Source organism: Nomascus leucogenys, chromosome 23 (genome assembly GCF_006542625.1).
Source record: "Nomascus leucogenys isolate Asia chromosome 23, Asia_NLE_v1, whole genome shotgun sequence".
NCBI classification, from domain to species: domain Eukaryota; kingdom Metazoa; phylum Chordata; class Mammalia; order Primates; family Hylobatidae; genus Nomascus; species Nomascus leucogenys.
Genome location: NC_044403.1, coordinates 20,125,128 through 20,152,360, shown reverse-complemented (window position 1 = coordinate 20,152,360; position 27,233 = coordinate 20,125,128). Strand labels below are relative to the sequence as shown.

Here is a 27,233-nt window from a genome sequence, read left to right as displayed (position 1 = left end):
TCCCTACGCGTAAAAGAAGTGAATTAGTAATTCCCTGAGTCGGGCCAGTGTAACACTTTTGAGAAATCCAGAGAAGTGAAGACTTAGTAGGGTAGTAGTTGCATATCATTTGGAGAGAATCAACATTCAACCAAAAAACCCACCAAGCACAATATTACCCAAAGGTATTCAAAAGCCGCAAAATTCTTATACTTCTTTCCATGTACAAGCAAACCAGTGAGTCAAAAGCCACATATTTTCAAGCTTGTTCTCCTAACCTACCTCATCCCAGAATAGAACCACCCAGCCCAACCAGTCACGATGACACTCAAGCCATGCCTGAGGCTAAAGCAAAAATGCTGGCCAGATTCTTGCTGTCAGCAAGCATCGAGCAGGAGGCTTGAATTTTACAGCGGTAAGAATTGACTGAGAAGGAAAATGGGCATTAGGATGCTTGGAAGCTACTGCAGATTAATCCCCACTGCATCCTCAATAGAATGAGAATGGGACCAGATCTTTCTCTGTGTTACATTCAGTGGTGCATGGGAGGTCAGCATAGTCTCTGGAATTCGACTGCATGGTCCAACGCCTGGCTGTTCCACTGACTAGCTGTGTCCTTCAGAAAGTCACTAAACCTCTCTGGGCCTCAGATTGTTGGCCTATATTTGTTTTTGTCATATTAAATATTGACTCCATAGCAATGTTGTGAGGATTTGTATGAGTTAATGTAAGTGATCTGCTTAGAACAGTGCCTGACCTATAAATACTGACATGCTGTAGACATATTATAGTGTTAGCTATTACTAACACTTTGTTATCTGTCAATCAGGGCTCCAATTGCTTGAGAGAATTGTCTTTACAAGAAGGATTGGCTGGCACTCCCTAAATTTTCCGATTCCTTACTTTCATTTCCTCTGCCTTCTGCCCTAGATGGAGTCTGTGCTGTTCCTTACCTCTTTTGAGAAAACTCCACCTCCACTCCCTTCTAGCTTCTCCTGTAGTGTTTTTCTTTACCTTTCCCTCTCCGTTTTCTTGCTTCTCTACCTATCAGTTCCCTCCACTCATCTTCCTCAATCTCCTTCCTTGGAGAACAGAATCTAGTACACTGTAGGAACGTATTAAAGATTTGTTGAATGAATGATCAACCAAAGCATGAACATATGATTCAGTTCCTGAATACAATAATAATTTCAAAATATAAAAAGGAAAAAAAATATCACTATGCCCTATAAATTGTTTCCAGTTTTGAAGGAAAAGATTACAGAGAAAGAGACAAATGGTCACACGTAAAACAGTATCTAGTATCACCGAATAAAACAAACAAACAAAAAGAGACTGTTTTGCAGCGGGGTAGGGAACACTGGTGGTGTTCTGTGTGCACGCAGCCGTGACACACCAATGTGCAGGCAGTTCGGCCTGACTCAAATCACCAGTTTCTTTTAGGAAGGAGACACAAATAAGTCAACTGCACAAGACAAAGAGAGTCAAAGGTCTTTCTCTGATCGCTGGTCACAAGGTTCTGAAGAAGTCTGCTCTAGATTGTTATTACTGAGAATTTTACTAAATTTTACTAAAAAGGCAGAAGAAAGAGGACAGTGGAAAAATTCAACCTCCCTTCCAAGCATCCTTCCCAGGAAGGTAGCTGTTAACAAAGACCATGGAACCAAGTGACTGAGCTGCCCCATCTAAGAAATGAAGTTCTAAAAATAAGCTATTCTTATAACTAATGAATAAATAGATGTCACTAAAAATACGCCATAGTCAGAACACTGGAAAATCTAAACCTGTACTTAAAACTACAGATTGTTTGAACTAGATGGACCATAAGAATTTAATCCAACCCTCTTGTTTTATAGATATGGATGGAAACCGAAGCCCAGGGACATTTTGTGACTTGTCCAAGGTCACCTACTAGATGGATGGCAAAGCCAAGACATGATAATCCAAGGGGAAGGGACTCACTTCTTTCTGGGATACTAGGACTCAGAAAACAGATCATTCACACCAAGTCAAGTATAGATGTCCTGCTTGAGTCACACAGCAGGGGATTGCCAGAGTAGAGAAGGAGAGCAGGAGAGGGGCCTGGGAGTTGCTTTGCTGCCAGTCAGCTGACTGGCAGCAAAGCATCAGTAAAAGTTGTGTCCAGCATTGAAAAAGTAAGGTGAAGAGGAAGTGGAGCAACAAAACCCACTAGGAAAACCACTTCCTGTCTTGGAGCACGTGGTTACTGAATGGTGTCCTGGGGAATTGGCGATGTTCCAAGAATCAGCTTTTAAGGGCCAAATAACTTTTCTGTGTTCTAAAAGCTGCTAGCGCTCCCCTTCATGAAGAAGGGCCCAGGTGCTCATCTATTATTAAGCATGTTTAAAAAGGCATTTAAGAGAAAGCACCAGGAGACAGATTTGCAGCTGCAACAGCAGTCCTAGGAGGGCAGTGCTTGCTCAGAGAAGGAGCAGAGTTCATGTTAGCGATATGGGAAGAGCCAACACAGGCAGGTGTTTGGTGTTCCCTGACACCTGTTGGTGTGCTCTTCAGTAGTTCACTGAAAAGTGAGTGATGCAGAAGGCAAAGCCAACAAATGCCAGATGCTCCTACTATCAATACAACACGTTCAGACCAATAAGCCATGACCAAGATTTGCCCCTTGTGTTGGGGGGCAGGGAAGAGGGGAGTACAGAGGGGCAGCAATTTAAAAATCATGTGATAAATACGTGAATCTAAATAGATAATGGACAGAGATTAGATATTTCTTATATTTTAATAGTAGATAAATGGTTAGTTTATACAATTTAATATATTTATGACATCATTCACAGCATATTGTGATTATAGATTATAAAACAAGATATATAACACTATCTCAATTTTATAAAAATATTCCCACGTTTTTATAAAACACATTTATAGGCTGGGCATAGTGGCTTACGCCTGTAATCCTAGCCCTTTGGGAGGCCAAGGCAGTCGGATCACCTGAGGTAGGGAGCTTGAGACCAGCCTGACCAACATGGAGACACCCTGTCTCTACTAAAAATACAAAATTAGCTGGGTGTGATGGTACATGCCTGTAATCCCCCAGCTACTCGGGAGGCTGAGGCAGGAGAATCGCTTGAACCCAGGAGGCTGAGGTTGTGGTGAGCCAAGATTGTGCCATTGCACTCCAGCCTGGGCAACAAGAGCAAAACTCCATCTAAAAAAAAAAAAAAAAAAAAAAAAAAAAAAAAAAAAAACCCAAAAAACCAACCCACACATTTATAATACAAAGGTAAAAGGACTAAAATGATATAAATCAAAATATAAACAAATTATCTCTGGGTGGTTGAATTTGGGGTGGATTTTATTTTCTTCATGCTTTTCTCTAACTTTTCCTTAATGAACGATTGCTATACTTTTGACATCAGACACAAATAACAAAATATTGTTACATAAAAGAGAAATGAAAACGAAACAGGATTCCTCAGGTTCTGAAAAAGAGGTCCTCATAATTAGATGGAATACATTTAAGACCACGGTTTAAGGTATTTTCCTTCTTTAGGATCTCACACTTAAGAAGAGTCTTTTAGGCGGCCAATAATTAAGCTGGAGAATAAAAACATAGATTTTGAAGAGCAGAGGTCCATCACTGAAGAACAACAAGAATTTATATTTGGGTAAAAATTTTTGTGTCCATCTATTCCTTAAATTGTCAAGAAAAACCCTAATGCCTGAGTTTTAAACAATGAGTAAAAGAACAGAGCCACATTGTTCTGTGATTGCCTGGCATGGTCTGTTTTTGATGGGGTGGGGTCTTGTGAAGCATTTCTTCCCAATGATGCATAAATGAGAACCACTGAGAAGTCAGTCTTCATCCCCTCCTCTCCTCCTTAAAGTTGCCTGCCCTCACTTTGCTGTCATGGTCTGCTGGCTCTACCAACCTCCTGCATGATGACTACTTCTCCCTTTCCTTTGCTGATTCCACTCTCTCCTCTTACCCTGCACCCACCCAGAGGCATGTCCTGTAGCCCATGTCCTTGGTCCTCTTCCCTCTCCTTCTGCTCTTGTTAGAAACTCATCTTCTCACTAGTCTTCAATTATCCCCTCCGTGGAGAACATCCCTCAGTCTGCATTCTTAGTGGTATCTTCACACCAGAACCACAAATTGACATTTCTACTTCCCTCCTGACTCAACAGTAACTCAGAATTAGAAATCCTAAAATTGAACCCATGAAACTGCTTCCCCATCACTAATTTTCTTCCTTGTATGATGTCCCAGTGTCCCATAAATGTCCCATTTCTTGAAGTTCAATTCTTCAGTGGTCATTGTCTCATCTTTCCCAGTAGGTTACAGAGTTATTCCACCTCTGCCATCACTCTCGCAGCCACCTCTGCTCCATGATTGTCCACATTCATTCAGGCCCAAGATGACTGTGGCATTCGGCAGGCACCTAAGTTCCTACACCCCATCACAGCTGCTGGATGAATTTTTTGAAGAGAAGTCATAATCACATCACTCTCCCACTCACAAACGTTTCATGGCTTCTGATTGCTTCTTAATTCAAACCATCTTTGCTTCTAATGCTCTTTAAGCTCAATCTTTCCTTAAACATGTCTCTCTACCCCCTTATTTGTACCTATCACCTGGACAAATTTTTTTAAAAAACTATTATTCAATAAACAAATATTATACTTCACCTGTTACTCCCTCTGCCTGAAATATCATCCTCAGTTCCAATATTACTCATCTCTAAAACCTTCCCTATTATTTAAAGCCTATCAATAAAATCATGTTCTTCTCAAAACCCTTCCTGATTCCCTTAACCAGATATGTACTTTCTTTTTAGAAGCCCCTTTGTCTTATCATTTATTAGTTATCTATTGCTGTGTAAAAAGTTATCATAAAACTTAGTGGTATAAAGCACAAATACTGATTATCCCACAGTTTCTGTGTGTCAGGAATCCAGACATGCTTTAGCTGGGTCCTGTGGCTCAGGGCTTTATACAAGGCTGTATGGCAGTGGGCAGGCCCCAATCCTCATCTGTTGCTACTCAGGGACATCAGTTCCTTGCCCCTTGGCCAGGGTTGCTCACAGCGAGGTGGCTAGCTTCCTTTAGAGCAAGGGATGCAAGAGAGAAGGCCCCAATACAGAAGCTAGTCCTTTCATGTGCACATCTCAAAACTGACATCTCATCACTTCACTATTCTATTCCTAATAGTCAAGTTGCTAAATTTAGTCCATAACTGGGGGAGAGGACCACACACAGGCATGAATAACATGAAGTACAATCTTTGGGGGTCATCTTAGCGGCTGCCTACCACATCACATTCTTCCCTGCATCATACCTGTGTAATTTTCTTATCCCCTCTGTTAAAAGGGTACATTTCTTGAGAACAGTGTGTCTATTTACCTTTATATTTTCCTCTTAGCACCCAGCACAGAGTCCTTCGTAGAGAAGCCCTTCAGTTTAGGTTTGTTGAATTGAACTGAAGCTAATTGATTGATAAAAGTGCTAACTCTGAATACAGGCAGCAAAAGCAATGCCTCCTTCTCGTGGACTTTGAGAATCTGCTTTCATGTGAAAAGCAGAAACACCACTGGGGATCAGAGAAGAAAAGGTTCACTACAGCTTTGTGGAGTAGAAAAATGCTATATGGTCAATGTTGTTCTATGAATATTAGGAAATTCCATTCTGAGACGAAGTGTTTCTAACTTCTGGGGTGGGGTGAAGGGATCTAAAATCGAAAATACCATGGGTTCAGGGCAAAAAGAGACTAAGCACTTCCTTTACATCCTTATTTAGCTCTTGTACAATTAAAGACACATGTGTAATTATTGTCATTATTAACTTCCCTTCGCTTCTAGCCAGACTCTTCAAAGCCTCATGAGTATGGCTTTTCTGCCTTGACAACTTCAACCTCATCTTTTCTTGACCCTGCTTTTCCTCCTCTCTCTCTCTCTCTCCATAGTTTAATCAGTATAGCATGACTTAAAACCATCATGCTTTCTCTCTACACTTAGACTATGTCACTGTTTTTAATTGCTGTCAGTTTTCCATTCTTACATTTAAGATGCAACATTCTGGCCCTGCCTTCATTTCTAATTTCAGTTTTTCCTATATTCACATCTGTTTCATTTACCCGGCCCCTTTCCTTCATTCTCCTAGTCCTCTAGCTGAGCTTTTCCTCTGTTGAAGCCTTCCTTTCTTTGCTAGGTAAATGCCCTTGGATCACTCAAATTCCCTGTAAAGCTCATGCCTATGAAGCCATTCCGGGTATTCCTTCAGTTAGGATTATTTGTTACTCTGCCAAGAAAAAAGAAAAATGCACACTCCTCATGTGCCGAAAACCTTTTCATGCATTAAAAGTTGATATTTCTGTATTTCATTGTCTGACAAACAGAAAACCCCCTTCAGACAAGTAGTGCCTTTTGCCTTCTACACTTCCAGGGTACATCTGGAGATTCCGTGTAACAGAGAACTGGAATTGCTCCGTGTGCGTGCATTTCCAAGGCAGTGCTCAGAATTCGCAGCTGCCCCCTAGAGACTCCAAGGTGAACTGCAGGAGCAATCAAAAGGCTGTGTCAGCTCCATAAATGCCCAATCCCTTAATCCTAAATCTACCCATTTCTAAGGTATCCATTTTAGATTTTAAGCAGGGAATCACTCTTTTTCAAACTCATCTGTGTTCTGGGAGTTGCAAACTCCAGTGTCTGCAGGGCCTAGGTAGATAATTAATGAAAGAGGTGGGACACTTGCAGGGGGCTGAGATGAACTGGACAGCGTGTATTCCATCCAAAGGCGGCCCAGCAGAATGTGAACCCAGTGCTGCCCATCTTCTGATTTTTCAGGAAATCCAGAATCTGGAGTTCTATGGGAATCTGAATTTTTAAATTTTAGAAACCAATTTAATCTTTAAATATACTTTGTAGGCCGTATAGAACATGTCGATGGCCCAAAAGTAGTCTGTTGACTGCCAGTTTATGACCTTTCCTATACACCCTCACCAGGTCCCATGTTGTGTCACATTCGATGCTACAGGGTCAACTGGAGACAATGAAGTGAAATAATTTCCCTAATAGCTGTGAAAGAAAGCCAAAAGATGCCATGCTCACTTAGAACAGTAGGCTAGAGTAGGTAACTCACTAAATGCAGTTCTTATTAAACAATGAAGGTTAATGCTTCTTGATTTTTTGGAAAAATCAAGCATAAATATTGTAATGTTCATAGCCTGATGTGACAGATTATAAAAATCCATACCCATTCTCTAAAATCTAGCAGCGAGAAAAAAATGGAAGATAAAATACTACTCACATTTCTCCTGTGGCCACAAAGTGGGCCTGTAGCCTCAACACAGAATCTGTACACAATTTGTGCAGAGGACTTGTGGACATAATTTGGAAAGTTCTTACTTTAAATAAGTTGCTAGTGAAATTTCTTATGACAGCTGCTGAACATACTCTGAAGAAATTTAACTAGCAACTTATTTAAAATGATAAATCTATCAAAAGCCCCTTTGAGACTGGCCTTAAGTGTCTGAGAGCCATTGAACCCTGTCTTACCACCTTAAGGGTATATGGCACCATCTGAAGTGATCATATGTATTGATTTGTTTATATGTTTGTTGTTTGACCCCACTCACCAAGACACGGGCTCCTTGAGGAAGGGAATTTGTTGGTCTTGTTCAATACTGTTTCCCCAGCACCTAGAATAGTGCCCAGCCCTTAGTAGGGGCTCGGGAAAATATTCGCCAAATGCATAAACCCAATCGGCCTCATGTCAGGGAATGTCTTTAGCAACTACGTGAAGATATTGGGTAATTCAGAATCTTCTGGAGTGAGTAGGACAGGCTTTAACTTTTTCTTACTGGGCTACTGGCTCTGTCCTCCACTTTATGAAAGGATAAAGATTCAGTTTTATTATAAAATTAATGGCTGGAAAATAAAATGAGAGCAGAGAACAATGACAGAGTGGCAGCCTTAAATATCTATTAAGCAGATACTTCTCCTTGTGAAAAGGAAATGTCTGTGATCAGCAGCCCTTATGTTTTATAGGTCAAAACTCAGATTACTGGGCCTCATCCCTAGAGCTTCTGGTGTAGAAGCTGAGAATCTGTACTTCTAGTAAGTTCCCCAGTGATGCTGATGCTGTTGGTCCAGGGGCCACACTTTGAGAACCTCTGATGTAAACTGTGAAACACTATTCAGTTGTCTATTGTTAAGACCATTCACCACTCCCCCCACCTACCATTTCACCACCATCCCCTTTACGTTCAACTATGACTAACCATGACTATGGGCATGTCTTTTGACATTAAACCACTTTCCCTTGTAGAAGGCATTTTTTTAATGGGTATGAGCTAATCTATCTGCTGCAGAATAAGGAAGACATAAAGGGAAAATTGGCAATTCTTTAAGATCAACCACAACATGGTGGTTTATTACAGTGAAACAACACCCGAGTAGATCAAATAGCACAAGGACACACTACAAGGTTTCATAAACTGTGATTATTGCTTAATGTGTTTTGGTTGTAATTTAATGGTTACTGAGAACCCACAATGTGCTAAATCAAAACTGAGGGGTTTCTAATCGCCTGATTTCTGAGTGATAGGCCCAACATGGGCTGCTGTGCTATGCTGTAGACTTTGTCAGTATTTTATTATTAATTAAGACTCACCTTTTAAAAATCCCTGTGCAAAAAGCCATTTTAGAATGAAGGAAAAAAGCTTGCTCGTTTCAAGTTTATAACTAGGCACATCAAAAATCTATATACTGTTTTCTAGTTTCTTCCTGTTAGTGACTAAGGCCAAAACCCAACTAGTTTGTGTGTGTCTTTGTGTAGTTAAGTATGGTCAATTTTTCCATTTTCCTGTTTTCTAGAATCTAATTTCATTCGTATTATCATTTGTTTAAAACGTGTTCAAGTAAAATGATAGTGAACACGAGAGTAGCACTTGCTACATGTCAGATATTGTGCTAAGAATTTTACATGAATTATAATTTCAGTTTTAACAAAATTAAAACTTTACAGTTTGAGGTAGGTGCTATTATAATCCCCATTTTACAGATGAAGAAACAAAGGCACAGAAAGGGGGAAAAACATTTATTTAAATTTATTTGGATAAGTCACTGCACTGGGCAGAGGTGACCAAAATATGGTGTCTCTTGGTTTTTAAACTGTGTGTCAAAAGACAAGTTCAAGAATCCAAGGTCAAGAGAAAAGCATAAGCCAGGGCTTAAGGCATAAAAGCACAAGAGGTGCTAGAGAATAGTTAGTTGCAATTATGGGGCATGGAGGCTGAATGCAGAGACGTGAGGAGGGAAAAGGAAGGGAAGGTGGGTCAACCTCAAACACCATGATTTTGGGGCTGGGGTGGGGGAGGAGAACAATTTGTGTTGTGGAAATGATTTTTCCAAATTTCATTCATTCAAGTAGTACTGTGACAATTTTGTTACATCTGTACACCACCTATACTAATTTTTGAAATAATCTTTAAGAATATATGTATCAAAAAATTCACATCATTACTATAAATGTAAGTTGTGCCACTTGCCAAAAGTAGAAGATAACTATAAAAATAGATGATTATTTACACAAAAAAATACTCATCCCTCCTGAATTAACTCATATACTACAGTTGAAATTCACAGCCACATGTGAGGAAACACTGATGCAGCAACGATGAATTTGAAGATCAGTGTTCTTATTGTTGAATTTTATTCCTACATTTTCTTTCTTATACCTGTATTTTTTAACTTAATTGAGTTTAATTTATCCCATTTTATGTAAGATCTCAAAACTCCTCTCCCTTAGCTAGTTGAGTTCATAAAATATTTGGTTGCTTGTGTTTCAAATAAAGCAGTTAAATTTTCATGTTACTGTCCTACTAAGATTTAAGAGCTGTTTTTGTAGGTCAGCTATTTTAAATTCCCCTCAGTGTTTTGACATTTCTCTGCACCTCCAACAGATGTCTGATCAATGGGGCTGCAGGGATACAGTGCCACTGCCATGAGGGTTGATTTTAGAAGAGCTTTTAATTCAGAAGATGACTATTTCCTCGAAAATCCCTTCCATGCAATGAGGACCTAGACAGCTGTTTCTGTAGGTCGTTGTGGCCTTTGTAATTCAAAGAAACATGTTCTTTCCTCACAGTTTGAGGAGATAGGTTCTGTGTTCCTAACCGAAAAGAGAGGGTGTGTGTGTGTGTGTGTGTGTGTGTGTGTGTGTGTGTGTGTGAGAACAGGAATTATAAGTGTAGAAAGATACAAGAAAGCTTTCTCCCCCCTTTATCTTTCTTTCTCTCTCTCATTTCCTTCCTTTCTTCCATTTTTGCTAATCACAGAAAAATGTTACATTGAAATAGCCAGTCACAGTCTGGGCTAACCAGCCTCCACACCTCCAGCTCCACCTCAGATGCTGGACCATTTCTTAGCACGTAGTTTTAAAACTCAAGTAGCAGGGTCTGCATATTTCCATAGTGTGACTAGTCCTCTCGTCTATGAATTTATCTCCATTGACATTGCTACATTTGGATCCCATTAGTCTAGTTGTACTCTTATACTCCATGTGTTGAGGCAGAAAGCACACTGGACACAAATGGAGCTGGATGTAAATGTCTACACCCAGCTCTGCCACTCCTTAGCTATGTGACTTTGGGAAAATCATGTGACCTCTCTGATCCTCAACTTACTTACATGTACGAGTATTTCTCAACATTTTAATAGGAATCAAAATGGGATCATATATGCTAAATTTGTCCATTAACAGCATTGCTAATAAAGTGTTACATAAAAGTCAGATGTATTCATGGCCAAATCTTCCTAATGTCCCTTAATTCCAGGCTAGACTGTCTGATCATTTATATGTCTTTCCCAGATCCTGTAGGGAAAATGGAATTTTGTGTTCACTTTTCTATAAAGAGAATGCTGAGGTGCCTTAAATATTCACTGAATTTTACCTCAAAGGGAATATTCTGTTCCTTTGCCAGCAAACTTCCTTTCCTATGGGATGGATGAAGAAAAACGAGTACATATTATTTCAGGAAGAGTCAAAGATGATGACCTCAGAAGACATCTGACAACAAACGCTTGAGCTAGAAAAATGTGGAAAGGCATCCACCAGAAGTTTGGTGTGAGCAGGAATGTGGTGTGCACCTGGAGAATAGGGCAGTGGGGCACGGGCTTCTTTCCCCTCGAGGTCCATCACTCCCTCTCCAATGACTGCCTTCTATGTGCACTCTTCTCCTTCCAGGGTCATACTTTCTTTCTCACCATTCCCCTGGCACAGATTTGCTTTAAGTTTAAACCTTCAGAACAGTTAGATGACAGAACTAAGACCTGGAACGCCTGTAAAACCAGCAATGGGCCACCTATATGACAGTGAAGGACACCTGGCCACAGAACAGAGAGGGAGGGTGGAAGGAAAGTGGAAAAGCTCCTAAGCAAGCCACCTTAAGACATCTCTCTCAGAATAAACTAAAAGGTTTACCAAATTATGAGCAGAAATCACCCTAATAGAGAAAATTATAAAATCACCCTGAATAATCTGAATGTTATGGCTGCTGTGGGAAATGTTCATGGTTTTTATTAATAGCTTTTATTATTTTTAAATTTTATTTTTTTGTTGTTGTTGTTGGCTATTACTTCCTTTAAAATGTTTGTACCACAGGCTGCTTGGCAGAGTTAACATGCCAAGGTCAGAGCTTCTCTTCCTGTATACATGAATTATTTCTACCCTGTTTCTGGCCAGCTCTCATAAATAGGTATTGTGGAGATAGAGCCTGTGCATGGCTGGTACAAATCCATCATCACTGCAGGAAAAACTCAATGCATAAGGTCTTCAGGTGCTAGATCAATAAAGGCATGCTTGCATATGAAGGACAATCAGATAGTATAGATTTAATGCCAAACTTCAGGTCTTAGCTAAAGTCAATATGCTATTAATGTAGGCACAAAGTAGCTTGTTTGGTGAAAAATATGTAAAGGTATTTTTATAGTATACAGCTATAACAGCAAGTCAGGTATATTCTATCCCTACTGGTGAAAGAAGGGCATTGCTCTCTCCCTTCTGGGTCATGTATGAACCAGAGAATAGGAACAGCACTGGAAAGGGTCTCATACTGAGCAGTAGTCAGTAGCAGACTCCTTGGGAACATGAGTCTGAATTTTACAAACCTTCAACTTTCAAGAAAATGAAACCAATATGATGAAAAATGCAGACAGACATGGAACACATGGACAACCCCATTCTCTGTGGTGTAACTACTAAAGATAAGAAATACACATCTCAACAAAGTTAGAAGGCAGTGCACTGTATGAGAAGATCAAAAAGAGAAAACCCTCTGGGACTCCTAGCAGACCCGAAATAACAAAGGAGAGCCTTCCACCAGACTGCATATGTGTCCCCCTGGATGTTGCAGAATCGACATAAACGAACCAATTCCCAAATTAAGGGTTTTCATTTTTAACATTTAGGGACATTGGATAAGAAAAAAAGGGGCCAAATCTTCTCATCTTAAAAAGCAAACTTATGGCATCAAAGTTAGACCACCAACTCTGAAATTATTTTCATATGAGAACCAGAGTTTCTATTTAACATGCATATGAATGTCTAATCATAGGGAACCAGTTTCAGCATGTTATATTCCTACAGTGTAATATTCGGCATTAAGTTTCATGCTTTTGAAAAACATTTAATAAAAAGGGAACATGTCCACAATATCCTAGGAAGAGAAAAAAGTAGATTGCAAATTATCCATACATTAAGATCCCAATTCTATTGTATTATTCTGTATTGTATTAGAGTGTACACACAGACTGCACAGAAAAAAAAACACTGGAAAGAAATTTTAAAATATATATGTAACAAACCTGCACGTTTTGCACATGTACCCTAAAACTTAAAGTATAATAATAATAAAATTAAAAAAATAAAATAAAATAAAATGTAACTGCTAATTCTTTGTAGGTGCAGATATGGGTAAATTTTATTTTATCCCCTCAAATGTCTTTAATAAACATTAATTACCTACATAATAAGAAAATCATAAATGTTGTTTTTATCCTGGATATAAACATAAAATTTTCTCATCTCTCTACCACTCTTTCTTCTTCAACACCGGTACTGGAAAAGCATTATAACATAAAAATTAGAAAAAATTGTTTAGAGGACTCAGGGACCAACCACAGATAACTGTCATGAAACAAAAATCTCAATAACATTTAAACGAGATGGATGAAAGCCATCTTTTGGCTTTGGGGACACTTTCCTTTTCACTGTTTTTCCTGAAACCAAGGTTAGGCCAGCACTTCTTCAGCCTCTGAGTTCAGTTCTGCTTTCTCTCTCCATCAGCATATACAGGTTTCAAAAGTAAAGTCAACCAAGGTTATCTTGTTCTTTTCTCCTTTTCATTCAGTGGCTGATGACAAGCACTGGAAGACAACCAGCCTTTCTTAAATGATATTCCAAAGTCTATTCCTCCAATACATCCTGCTCTTCTCTTTGAATTATTTCATAAACGTGCATGGGAGTAGCAGCTTGACATTTTGGACTGAGCCTACAGCAGTGTTGAGACTTTAGGGATTAACAGCACACCTCTACCTCCTCCTCTCCATGGCTGCCCCCTGTAATCTCTTTCTGGAACCCTGGAGAATGGTGTAGTCAAACAGGATGCGCCAGGGCTCTTGGAGCTCAGTGAACAAGGAAACATCTGGATGTGAGGGCCTGCACTAGTCACAACTCAGAAAAACAACAAAATATGTAATTCAGTGGCCCCATGTCATTGTCATAAGTAAAATGCACATTAGTGGAGTCTTTACTAATGAACATCAACCCAATATTAGACGCCATCAAATAGTAAGACTTAAAAATCACCTTAGTTTATAGAACTGTTAAACGTCACAACAAGCACCTTTTTTATTGCAATGTACTTGTTTTGTTTTTCCCAGCCACCAGGAAAGCTATGATACAAATTTGTGGGGGCAGCCTTGGCTCATGGTAGGTGCTTAATAATTATGTATGAGAAGGAAAGAAGGAATGAAGAAGGAAAGGGAAAGAGAAAGAAGGGGAAGGAAAAAGGAAGGGAGGGGAGGTGGGAGGGAGGGGAGGTGGGGAGGGGAGGGGAGGGAGGGGAGGTGGGGAGATAGGGAGGATAAGCCATTTAGTTCACGCATTGTTGCTTGCACAGGGCTGTACATTACAGACAGACAAGGACATATGCAATTTTGAGGACTTTCAAAGTCATCCCCTGGTGTTATTAACAGTTCCAGTACTCAACACTTCTCTCTATTAAGAAATTCTCCCTGTAGCTAATATAAACCCTCTCTGCTTGATCTTAAGCCCACTCACTCTGGTTGTGTCTCAGAGGAGAAAGTGAACAGCTGATCTCCACACTTGGTACAATTATTCTTCACACACTTAAAGAGAATAAGTCATCACCTCATTGCCTTTTTTTTCTTTCCCTTAACAACCCCAATTCCCACAGCCGTTCTCCATGGATCCTGTCTTCTAATCCCTTAATCCAATGATGCGTATTAGTACTCAGTTCAAAGTCAGTAAAAATAGCATGTTGTCAAACGGTGGTATCAGGAGATCCTGAACAGACACCCTTGCCATGAGGAGCTTCTGTTTCACCCCCTTAGATGCCCTCTGTAGAGCCTGGAGGAGCATGAATATCCCCTGGCCTCTCCTCTGAGGCTGGGAGGTAGAACAAAGTCTGTCCAGCTGTGCCCAGGCAGTCACCAACACTGCATTTACTGGCCTGCTCAGTGATGTCTCACACCATGCTATGCACAGAGGTACAGTGGAGAGGCACACAGATGTGGTTCCTGCCAGTTTGTGCTGAGTGAGTGAATGTGCATGAGCAGGGATGGAGGAGCTGTTTTATTTTGCCAGTCAAAAGCTTTCAAGTAATATCAGTAGAGGTAGTGATTGACCTCTATTTGTATAAACACTGATTTGATCATTGTGGACTATGATCACCGTAGTCCTTAGGGGCTAGGATCACAGAGCCCCCACACCCTGGATTTGGTGCTACCTCCTGGACACGAGGTCACTAGAGACACAGTGTCCCTTAGCCTGTCTTATTTATTCCAGGCTGCAGATACTGGCAGAGCATTCTGTCTTACTACATTTTCATTGCTTTAGCTCTTGTGGGGGTCTCCCTTTTCTCAGTTTGGTTGCACTCCTTCCCTCCAGTTGATCCATCCATTAATTCCTGAGTACTATCACGAGTCCAAAACTGTGTGCCAGGCACTTTCATTTCTAGTCTCTCCTTTACTGGTGGATGTGGCCGGGACATCTCAGAGTTGAAAGCCATAGATGGAAACAGGTTTGGGGAGTCCAGAGAATGATCTACACAAACTGAAAATGTTTTTAATCTACACAAGGAAGGGAGTTTTCTGGTAGGTGGAGGCAGGTAAGAGGGAGTGGGCTTATAAAACACTCTCTTGTCTCTTTCTGAAAAAGATAAGCAGAGATGCAAATCTTACATACTCTCCTTTAACTCTGACCCAGACAGTCCCTTTAAGGTCTGTTTACATCTCAGAGCCTAAAAATGCACCATCATCATTTCTTGAAGTCATTACTCGGAGCACACCCCCACTGTATTTCATTTTTATTATCACCATTTTAGGAACGATTAAATGGAAGCAGAGAGCAGTAGCAATGAAGCAAATCATGAAAGGCTCTGATAGAGACAGAAGCCTTAAAGCTTGTTGGAACTACATCTCTGTGCCAGACTATTTTTAAAGCAAGTTTATGCAGCTGTCCCCCACTTAGAAGCCTTACAAATGAGCCCAGTCTGCACACAATGATTTTTTTCACCATTTCTACCCTTTCCAACTCACCATGCTATGTCTGCATGTGTGTGTGTGTGTAAAATATTTCTTTTTAAATGTCCTTCTCCACATTCCTACATGCCAGAGAGATGTTCTTGGCTTTCTGTGAATCAAATTCTGATCCAGAGATCTCTTTGCTATTCTAGCCCCCTAAGCCTCCTAGAGGTTCCTTACACAGGATCCCATTAAAGGTTCACAAGAGCAGATACTGTTCGTTGTTTTATTAAAGTAGTTGGGTAAATGTATCAAATCTGTAAATGTTTGGAGTATTTTCAGAGGAGTACATAAGAAATTGGCAACAACAATTGCTCTGGGGAGGATTCCAGAGACTGGGAACAGCATCGCTCTGGAGAGGGAAGCAAAGGGTCATAGATGAGAAGAGGACTTTCTTTTTACTGGGTACTCTTTTGTGCCATTTGATTTTTTACCATGTGCAAATATTACCTTAAAAATTACACAAGAAGGGTATTGACTACCAACTGACATTTGTTGGAGACCGACTGTTTCAGTGACTATTCACTGATGTTTGACTATAAAACCTCTTTGAATCTTTACAACAGCCTTATGTAAAACCCTATGTTACAAACTCAGGTAGTATCCATTACTAGCTGATAAACGGCAACACGGAGAACTGAATTCAGTTCTGATTTCCAAAACCATAGACTATGTTGTGTTGACTTCAAGTCTTCCCAAGGGAACAAAATGCGTAAGACTGTAGCATTGGGACTACTTTTAGGAAACTAAAGGAACATTGGGAAGTCCTATCACATGGTTCACACCAACAACTTAATCTTCCTTGACCCGAGATGCCTTTTTAAAAGCTGGTCATGCATGTACGACTCCACTGGGAGTTGGGCCTCCCTGACAATTCCCCCCAAGTCCTTCCCTGGCACTGGGGTGCTCACTCCAGAGGAGGGGAAGTTACCTATTCCCATGCTGTCTCCAGTAAACTTCTATGTCTAAATGGGAGATTTTCAGGGTAGAAGTGAAATAGCTTGTCAATATTCTAGTTCTCCTAAGCATACGGATTCTTCATTTATTTAGCAATTATCTTTTGAGTGGTCCAGACACTGAAGGCAAGCACTCTTCTGAAGGGTCAGAATTACAGAGGTGAGCGAGGTCCTTGCCCCCAGGAAGCATCCATCCTGGTGTGAAGAGGCAGGGAATAAACAAACAAGCAAGCAAGTAAGCAGAACGCCAGATAATGAGTGTATTGAGGAAAATTAAAATCTACTGTTAGACAGCGTGACTGGGTGACTACCTCATCATGGGTCACTAGGAGGGCCTTTCTGGAGAAATATTTACTTAAATGACAGGAATGACAAATATGCCCTAGGAGCTACGCCCTTCAAAACAAGCTCAGGTTCCTGTGTGTTCCATCCCTCACCCAATTTCTTTTCCAATCTGCTATTTATTTACAAGGAGATTTTGCAGTCCAAGAAGTTAGCACTAGAAAGGACCCAAGAAGTCTTCTTAGTCCCATGCTATCATTTTAGAGATGAGAAAAGAAAAATGTAGAAAAGTGAAAAAAGCAGGTCCCATGGCTAGTTAGTGGCCTGACCAGTGGCTGAGAGTCCTATCTGTAGCCCATATTTCTTCCACAAACCCACATTCCTCCCCTGCTTATCTGTCCAGTGTTCAACTCCTCCCTGTAGAATCTTCACCCTGGTGCCTGCTTCCCCGGAGTCCACTGACACTAAACCCTCCCTGGACCAAGGGGACCTTCTGAAGCAGCATTAGGCATCTTGAGGATGATGTCCTGGGGATGAGGATAACAGTGGAAGGACCAATATAACCTTCCATGATGCAATCTCACCACAACCCAGCCATTCCCTGGAGCCACACCTGGCTCCTGCCATCCTCCCTGCCCACAGATGAGCCCTAATAGGAGCCTTCAAGTTGGGGAGCTACATGGCTCTATGACCTCAATGAACACTAGATATCTATTTTCCAAAGTGTTCCCTGGTTTAATTGAGTCGATATGAAAATGTTCTATTCTATTATCTCAACCCCTCCCAAATGCCTTACAAAAAGATTAACCACGGAATTCCTTTAAATAGCAATGTCCTTTAGTACATGTAAAGTATGATCTACAAAAATTCAATCTACACAAAGATTTTCTCCTCCCCCTCCCCCACGAAACAACACCTACAATATCAACGGCAACAACATAAACTTGGATTCTTAATGGTAGATTTTGGGATTCTTTTATTATGTAATGATTCTCATACATGCTACAAATATTTATTAAACTGCTCTATGAAATACGCTCTTACAGGTTGCTGTGAGGACACAATTGAGCTAAAGACACAGCCTCTGCCCTTTGGAAGCTTGCATATGGACAACTCTAACAAGAGGCAGATGTGATGGGTGCTACCTCAGACATATGGACAAAATCTATAGGGGACAAGGGAGTGTGAGACTTTATCTCAGTCAAAGGTGAGGGAAGGAAGCTGCAACATTTTAATTGGGTTTCAAAGGATGGTTATGATTATATAACTGGATAGTTCATTCTAGGAAGAAACATCATGACATGTACAGGGGACAGGACCTACAAAGGCACATTCTCAGAACAAGAAGAAGCCCAGGGTAGCTTAATTGTGAGACAGGAAATCATGAGGAGGAGAAGAAAGGCTTGGAAGTGAGACCAGAGCCTTGAATGCAAGAACAGATCAAGTCTAGCCCCAATCCATAAACCACAGAAGGATCAAGTGGACTTTGGGCAGAGAAAGAACATCACAGTCACAGTTGTGCTTCAGGAAGCTCATTCTGGCAGCCATATTTTGGACTAATCTGAAGGAGTAAAGGCAGGTACCAGGGACAAGGAGGCCCATTTAAAAAATTATCATATAGTTCCTGGATCATATATAAAGTAAAAAATAAATTCAAGAGTTAGAATAAAAGTAGAATTGGTGAGGGAAGGGATCCAAACCCTAGGAAGGAGGGTCTAGTTCTAGAAAGGGGTGGGGGACGCAGGCCTCAGATGCTGGACTCAAGAAGAGGAGTCAATATGACCTGATGGTGAGTGGTGTCTCTTTAAGAAAAGGCAGTTGTGAGATGCCTCCTTCTGCTTGAGACAGTCATTGTGAGCCTACTGCAAAAAAAGCTGTCCCCTCTGTACATCTTATGAGCTACCTATGAAGCCTCAGTTATTAATAGCTCCTCTTCTGCAGACAGACAGAAGTGCCTGTTATACATGAAGAGCCCAGAACATTTCTTAAATTATGACATCTCTACAGCAGCAGTGAAAGCAGCTTGATTGGAGTGAAAAGCACAAGCCCAGGGAACAACCATTTCTGAACAAATGATAACTCAGTGTGGGGAGGGCAACTTTAATCAAGAACATCAGGCAGGCCAAGTGCAGTGGCACACACCTCTAATTCCAGTGCTTTGGGAGGCTGAGGCAGAAGTATCACTTAAGGCCAGGAGTTCAAGACCAGCCTGGGCAACAGAGCGAGACCTCATTTCTACCAAAAAATTGAAAGTTGTCCAGGCATTGTGGTGCACACCTATAATTCCAGCTACTTGGGAGGCTGAGCTGGAAGGACAGGTTGAGCCCAGGATTTTGAGGTTGCAGTGAGCTATGACAGCACCACTGCACTCTAGTCTGAGTGACAGAGTGAGACCCTGTCTCAAAATAATAAGATTAAATAAAAAGCTGGCATAATTTAAGCCTTATAATTGTGCCCTATCTGATAAGAGAAAATGCATGACAGATTGAGGTCTTTCAACTTGAAGAATTAGATCCTGGATTCTACTGCCTGAGCCACACATGCCTAGTTTCTCAGGTGAGCATTCGCACATTCACACAACTAGCTGTCCAGGGCTCTCTGTGATGAGGTTGTGAATTTCAAGAAGTTTATCTCTGACCTCATTTTCTGGTAACTCTCTCTAGAAATATACAGCTGGATTTCCACTCTAGGCAGAACTATGCTAACATTTTGAAGCCCATTCCCAGCCAGTTGGCCCATGGAATCTGTGGAAGTTGTCTTAAATCAGTTTCCCAACATGTTTTCACGGAATATGAATATCATGAACAAAGGGGTCTTGAGGTAGAATAATTTTGGGAAATTCCATTCTAAATAAAATTAAAGATGTTTCTTTGCTATAAGACACCTCTGAACTTCCAAGGGTTAGTATGTTCTAAGACTGTCCTAGAGTGAGAAACAGTAGGTAGCACCTCCCAACCTTACGTGTCTGTAAAACTATTTTTCAGCAAAATGTCTCGAGAGACAAGCGCACTGCAGAACATATTTGGAGAAAAATCAGTGATGACGTTACTCTCAGGAATATTTGTATTCAACTGAGAATCTGGGATAATAAAAATTGTAATACTAATTGAGTGCTTACCATGCACCAGGCACCTTTCTAAATACTTTACATATACTTAATCCTTATACCCGTTGGTACTATTATTATTATTTTCCTTCTATGGATGAGAAAACTGAGACACCAAGTAGTGAAATCCAGCTGTATATTTCTAGAGAGAGTTACCAGAAAATGAGGCCAGAGATAAACTTCTTGAAAGTAGTGAAGAGATTTGTCTAAGATCCTACATAGAGCTGGGAATTGGACATAGACAGTCTGGTCCCCACAGAAATTAATTTCTGATGGTAGAATTTCAAACACTGTGATCAACTGGCAGTGGGAGAGATTCTGAGCAGAGCCTTGCGCGGGAATCCTTCAACCACAATAAGTCTAAACCTTTCTTCTCATAAATTCATCTTTATAAGCTTCCCAGACGCTCTCTGGGACACAACTCCCAAACTATACCACTAATTCAGTTTCTTCACCAAATTATGTTATATTGTACACACATACTCTTCCATGAAAACAAAGTCATGATTCAGACAGCAATGCAATTATCAACAATAAATGGTAATACATAAAGAAAACAATCTCTTGATTAACCAAAATAGCAAGTAAATGAACATGCAAGTTTGAGAAATGGCTTCTCCTGTGTATCAAGGTATTGATCCCTTGCCCAACAGGTGTAGGGACAAAAGCCGAAGGACTACTTTCCTTCACTGTGTTGCAAAATTTCACATCTCTACTCTACTTTGCTCAAGAATTGTCAAAGACATGTCTTACCCTTTCCCACTTCCTCTCCTTGTTCAGAAGAATTATCACCAGTTTCGGGTGCATCTGGTAACCATCTTCACTGAAGGACAAATTCCTCCCCTCAAAAGTGACGTTGATCAGATACCTGTAAAGATAAAATAAAAGGAAGATTAAAAGTATGAAGAGGGTATACCACGAACAAGGCAGTCAGGTATATAAAGAGAAAGCTGGCTGGAGACAGACAAGTAAATAGAAATACAGATACCATTATCAAATTTGGTACTCCTTGAACTCCCATTTCATTATGCAATAGAGTTATCCAAGTTTTCCCATAGTAGGAATCATATGAAAAAGTAATATAAAAATTTTAAATAAAAGATGTTTGGTCACCACATGTTCTCACTTACAAGTGGGAGCTGAACAATGTGAACACACAGACACAGGGAGGGGAACAAGACACACTGGGGCCTGTAGGCAGGGAAGTGGGGAGAGGGAGAGCATTAGGAAAAACAGCAAATGCATGCTGGGCTTAATATCTAGGTGATGGGTTGATAGGTACAGCAAATCACCATGGCACAAGTTTACCGGTAAAATGAACCTGCAATCCTGCACATGTACCCCAGAACTTAAAATTAAAAATAAAAATTTTTAAAAAGGTGTTTGGTTTAAGTTCAGTCTAGAGGTATGACTTTGAGCAAATTACTCAGCCTTTTTGAGCCTCTGTGTTTTTCCTTATCAGCAAAAACTAGGGTAATAAAGGGATCTACTTCATTAGGTTTGTAAGGCTTAAAGAGGATAACTTAGGTTAACCACTTATCATGCGGCCTGGTGCATAGTAGAGTCTCATTAAGTGCTAACAATTGCTATAGAAAAACAAAGGTGGATTAAAAGCTGGAGGTGGTAGAGATAAGAAATGAAAGTAGGAGTGTACCAAGACAACTTTCTGCTAAGAAAGGTGGCATGTAGGAGCCTAGAGTCTCCCTCTATCCCAGAGATATGTACATACTCTTTAACTCTTGCTAAGGTCTTGCCAAGCCCATACTTCTAAGAGTTGTGAGATGAGTACAGTAAGCAGGGATCTGATATGACAGGATGCATCTGGAAACCAGGGCTATTACACTATGTATAGGGAACAGAAAATACTAAGGAATGGGAAAAGGTGGGAAAGGCATTTCACAGAGTGCTCTGGTTACTTGGGCATAGATTAGCAGAAACTCTGGAGGTGACTAGAGTCAGACCAATGAAACTGTCTTCCTCCTGGACACCTTCACCTTAGCCCACCCTTTTCCCCTCTGGCTGCTGTCATCTGATGAGCAGTCCCTTCACTGGGAATTCCCAAAGGCATGCTCATTACAACTGCATTAGTGCAACTGCACTGATGGTAATTAATGTCCTTTTACCATAATGGCCCAAGGAATCAATAATGATTAGCTTTGTGTTCACATGACATGTTGTTACTCTGGAGCCTTGGGCTTAATGTTGCTTGTGAGACATGTCCCTGCTAAGAAGCAAAAGGGGTATCTTGTAATTGCAGTGAGGATGCTTAAAGACTCTTTTTTTAACTCCTCTCATTCAATGAAACTGGGAGGTCTTCTTTGATTCTTCCAGGTAACATTAGGTTAAACAACAAGGTTGCTAGGATGCATATTCTTCTGGTGATTCTAATGATGCTTATGCAGCATGAGCCAAACCCTCATGGATCACTTCGCATTTCCAGAATTACCTGGGATGTTTAAGCCTGTCATTCCCTGGTCCTGTGTAGCCTCACAAATGCAATCAAGAACACAGAAGATCCCAAAGGAGTAGCGATTCCTAGAATCTTAGAACTGAAAGAGATTTTCACAATCAACTAGCCTACCACTTCTTACAGTTTATGCTTCCCTTCTATACCATAAAATTAGTCTTCTCAGCTCTTCTTGAATTCTTTCACTGATGGGGAACTTTTAATGGCACCTTCCAGGCTCAAGGTAGCCATCTCGGTGTTGGCTACTTAGTTCTTTCTTACTTAAAGCTGAAACCTCCTCCCCTGCAACCCTTTGATACCTGTTTCCTCTTTAGAGATTCTACAGTCTTAGTCTAATCCTTCTTCTACATGAGTTTCTCAGGTATTTGAAGACATTTGTCATACATCCCTTATGAAATCAATTTTACTCTGTAAAGAACTGTTAAACTCTTTTAGTTCTATAGTTTTAACTTGATGGATTAAAAAACAAGCATGAGGAGGTTAAATTATTTGTCCAATGTTATTGCATGGCAGATGCACCTGACAGCAATAACTTATGCATACCCTGAGAATGATCCTACAGTCTGAGAAAAATGTATGTTTGGAGCCCTAAGCTAAGAAATCTGGGAATAGCCAACCCAGAGATTCACTTTTTATCTATGAAGGACATCTAAACCCCCAGTTCATCTCTTGGAATGCAGGCCATACAGGGGATCAAAGCCCTTTGTTTTGGGTTAAATGAACGTTTAGGTGAACATTGCTAAGTGAAAATGCTATATAAACGACATGTATTTTACAAATGGCAGCAGTTCTCCTGTCCAGCCCACCACCACTGGATTGTCCTTGTAAGTTTCCCCAGTAAATCCTATGTCTCATTCATTATCTCTGGGTCTCTTCTTAGGCCTTTCAGATATGGTGCCATCGCTATTGGAGTCAATAAGGGTCCAGCATGACAGTTACACAGCTAATTGGGAGCAGAAGTAACATTTTAAGCAATATCTCCAGTTCCATGTCCTTTCCTGACACCAGCCTGATTCTCATATACAACATCAGGCTTAGCATCCTAAGTCCTTTACATATTCCTCATATACCGTGGCTTCACGTTTTCTACCATCCCACCTTGGCTGCTCTCTCCAGACGCCTCCACTCAGTGACATGCAGCATCCCCAGCACAACTCAGTGCTCAATCTGCTCCACTCCTTGCCCTGCTCCTCAGCTCTCAGCCCAGAGCTGCTCACCCAAGCCCATCATTAGTATAAAGGTATTATTCAGGTCTCCTACAGTTTGCAATGACTCTAACACTCCAACCAAAGGCCCTGAAAAATTCATTGCAGAGAATATAGTTACAAAACCACAAGACAGGATATTTTAAACCAACAAACTAGAATGTAAGCACCAATGTAATATACTTGAAAATGTATTCTTACTACAAAGACCCTGAATAATTTCTGGAGTCTTCAAATAAACTTTATGAGACATGTAAAACAATTTGGTCTCATCTATTTTGAAAGGAGGAAGGAAAGAAGGAAAAAGGAAGAAAAGGAAAGAGGAAGGAAAGAAAGAGAGGAAAAGTGGGAGGAAGGAAGAGAGAGATAGAGGAGAGGGGTAAGGAAGAAGAAGGGTAGGAGGGAAATAAATTATCTGGTTTAAGCATCCACCTTTTCATCAGACACTGTGCTGAATAATTCTGCCTTTATCTAAAACACCATTAGGAATATTTAAAAGAAAGTATCTATTTCAGAAGGCAATTATAAAAAAGAAGTTCCAAAAATAATTCAATTAATAAGCAACATCAATGGAATAACTATATAGCCTCTCAAGATGACTTCTTTGAAGGGGACAGCATTGAATTAGGTGTACAAATTGAGAAATCTGAACTTGCAGAAAATCACACTCATGAGCAATGTAATTGGTCTGTAAATTTTTCTGGCTATTCCTGTTCCAGCACCTTCTGATTCTGATTTTCCTTAGAAATTGTTCTCTTTCTGGGGTGCTCCCCCTCTTCCAGCTCTAAGTTCATTTTATCTACCTAAGTACTCCTCACGTATTTTACACTTATCAAAAACATTAGTAAAATTTTATGACAATATACAAAATATTCTTCTCCAAAGTATCCTTCCATCATTCATATCTGTCAGCAGCATATAGATTAATCATTCACACTGTGTTTTTATGACTAATTTCTTGTGGTGTGAGAACATTTAGCCATTAGTGAGGAGCTTACAAATATACACCAGCCTTGAGCAAGATGCCCTTTGAATAGCAGAACAAACCCATCCATTCATTGGTAATGAAAAATGTGAAAAAATAATTGGGGGTGTGATCACTTCCAGACATGTGATCTTGGCACCTGAATCTCAGTTATTCTTCTTTAAAATGGAGACATCATTTTACTTCCAGCTTATCAGAGAAGTCTGTTGTGATGATCAAATGAAAGAGTGGATAGGAAAACTATATAAAATATAATACAAATATAAAGTTATTTAATAGGAAAAATTCAGAAAAAGAATATAATAGTATAATTTGAGTGTCTAAAGTCGAGAAAGTGGCTTGATTTTAAACCTCAGTGAATAAGTGTGATAACTACATTTTAACAAGACTCAATTATCAATGAAATACATCTGAAAAATGGAGAATGGCTTCCATATATGGAGGCTAAACTAGATCAAATGGCTATATTAATCAATTTAACTTTCCATAAGACATGAAAATATCCAACTACCCTTGGATCTGGCTGTACTTTGTCGATTTTTAATATTAATTAGAAGCTCAAAACGTTCATGTGTGAATCCTGGGTAAAGGATTAAATTATAATTAAGATTGAGAGATGCCATAGCTATTCTATTTCTCTCCAAATATGTCATCCTCAAGTACACAGTCAAAAAGCTTTGCTTCAAGTGGCAGCCAAATGCAGAAGTTCTGCCCATGAGACTCAAATCCCCTGGAAGTCCCATCAAGGTTGTGTGTGTGTGTGTGTGTGTGTGTGTGTGTGTGTGTGTGTGTGTGTATTTTAAATTGCTTGCTTTGCCTCTAGAATGTAGTTTGAACCTTAAGAAACCAGATGGTCTGCCTCATACAGTTCTAATGTTACACAGAATCTCACATTGCTAAAACTAGGAGAGAATTTAGAAATTATCCATTGAGAACCTTCATTTTAGAGAGGAGAAAATAGGTCCCAAGATGCAAAACAACTTTCCCAAGGTGACCTGCCTGTTCAGGACTAGAGCTTAAGTCTTCTGACTCTCAGCTCAGGGTCTTTCCATGATCACCAAGTGAAGTAAAATCAGTTCCACAGAGCTCCAGATGTGCATTTTAGCATGCTTGCATCACATGGCACATCCTGGACTATATAGATCCCTAATACAGACTGCATAAAACAAAATCTATCTTAGATGATTAATCTACCTGCTTGCCTGCTTGTTGAGAAAGAGCCTCAGAATCCTGATGGGCTCAGAGCCAATACATTTGCTTTATACGGCCAAAGTCACACCACAGTGAGCTTAATGGGATCAGGCTAAGGTTAAAGAGCCCTTCTGCCTCTCTGACTTTGGCCATGCCACTCCAAGCTCATCTACTGCACCACGTTGATACCCACAGCAATGATTTAGCAGCATACCCTGAGTGGGAGGCACTCGAAGGAGCTCTACCAGAATTTTCCCAGCCAACCAACAGCCCTAGAACTATAATACTTACTTTACCCTGTATGTCTTTACAAGCACTAGATTTTTAAAAATTAATATCTGCTAATGTGTCAATAAGAGAAGAGATAGCATCTCATTTCATCCAATCTTTTCATCTTCGGATGAAACGGACAAAGTCCATCAGGGCTTTTGTGATTAGATGACAAAGCTGAGAATAGGACCCAGGTGTCCTAACCCATAGTCCGGTGTTCTTTCCATGTGCCACCATGCTTTTAAAAAGTGGCAGTTTTTCATATCTCTCATTTTCATTCTCTAGCTATTAAAAGTAAAGTGATAAAGGAACACAGTTCCAGGCAAGAGACAAGTTCTTGACCCCCTCTTTTTTGCAAGTTTCTGGCTCTGAAAAGCTGTAACTCTGTAACTTTGTATCATTCATGTGTCACCTTCTAAAGCCTTCAGCTTCCTCATCTATAAAACAGGTGGTTCATACCATCTTACTTGTCTGATGTGAGAAGCTACAGGGAGGATCCTTTGACCTGCTGTTTCTCTCTACGTTTCTTTTCTTCTTTTTTAAAAATAGTTTGTATTGTGTATATGTAAGGTATCCAACATGATTTTATGGGATACATATAGATAGTAAAAAAGATTACTCTAGCGAAGCAAATTAACTTATCTATCACCTCACATTTCATCTGATTAATACTGTTCTTATTAATGTTGCTATAATTCTGTTATTATTAGCTGCTGTTATTACTCTCTACCATGTGAATGGAAAAAACACAATTCTTTTGAAAGACTAGAGTTTCTTTTTAGAAATTATGATTATTTATACACAGTACCTCTAGAAATAGCAGAAACAATTTCCCAAAGGATTAGAAATAGTGGACTTGAAAACTTTTAAAAGCTACCTAATTACAGACTGGTATTGGAGAAAAGAGGCAAAGATATTTAAAAATTCGATTTTCAGTGTTCTAGTTTAGATAGACTAAATAGAAATTTCTGAATTTTTCCCAGCTAAGA

The 27,233-nt window shown here is 40.1% G+C and overlaps 1 protein-coding gene across 3 annotated transcripts in view; it reads right to left on the bottom strand.

Moving 5' to 3' along the window:
• Nucleotides 1-27,233, bottom strand: part of GRIN2B (glutamate ionotropic receptor NMDA type subunit 2B) — a 429,125-nt gene that overhangs the window by 101,540 nt on the left and 300,352 nt on the right. For all 3 annotated transcript variants that reach the window (XM_030804327.1, XM_003265527.4, XM_030804328.1), the window contains one exon: nt 20,880-20,994. In XM_030804327.1, the coding sequence (XP_030660187.1) occupies nt 20,880-20,994 (115 nt within the window). The remainder of the gene's footprint in view (nt 1-20,879; nt 20,995-27,233) is intronic.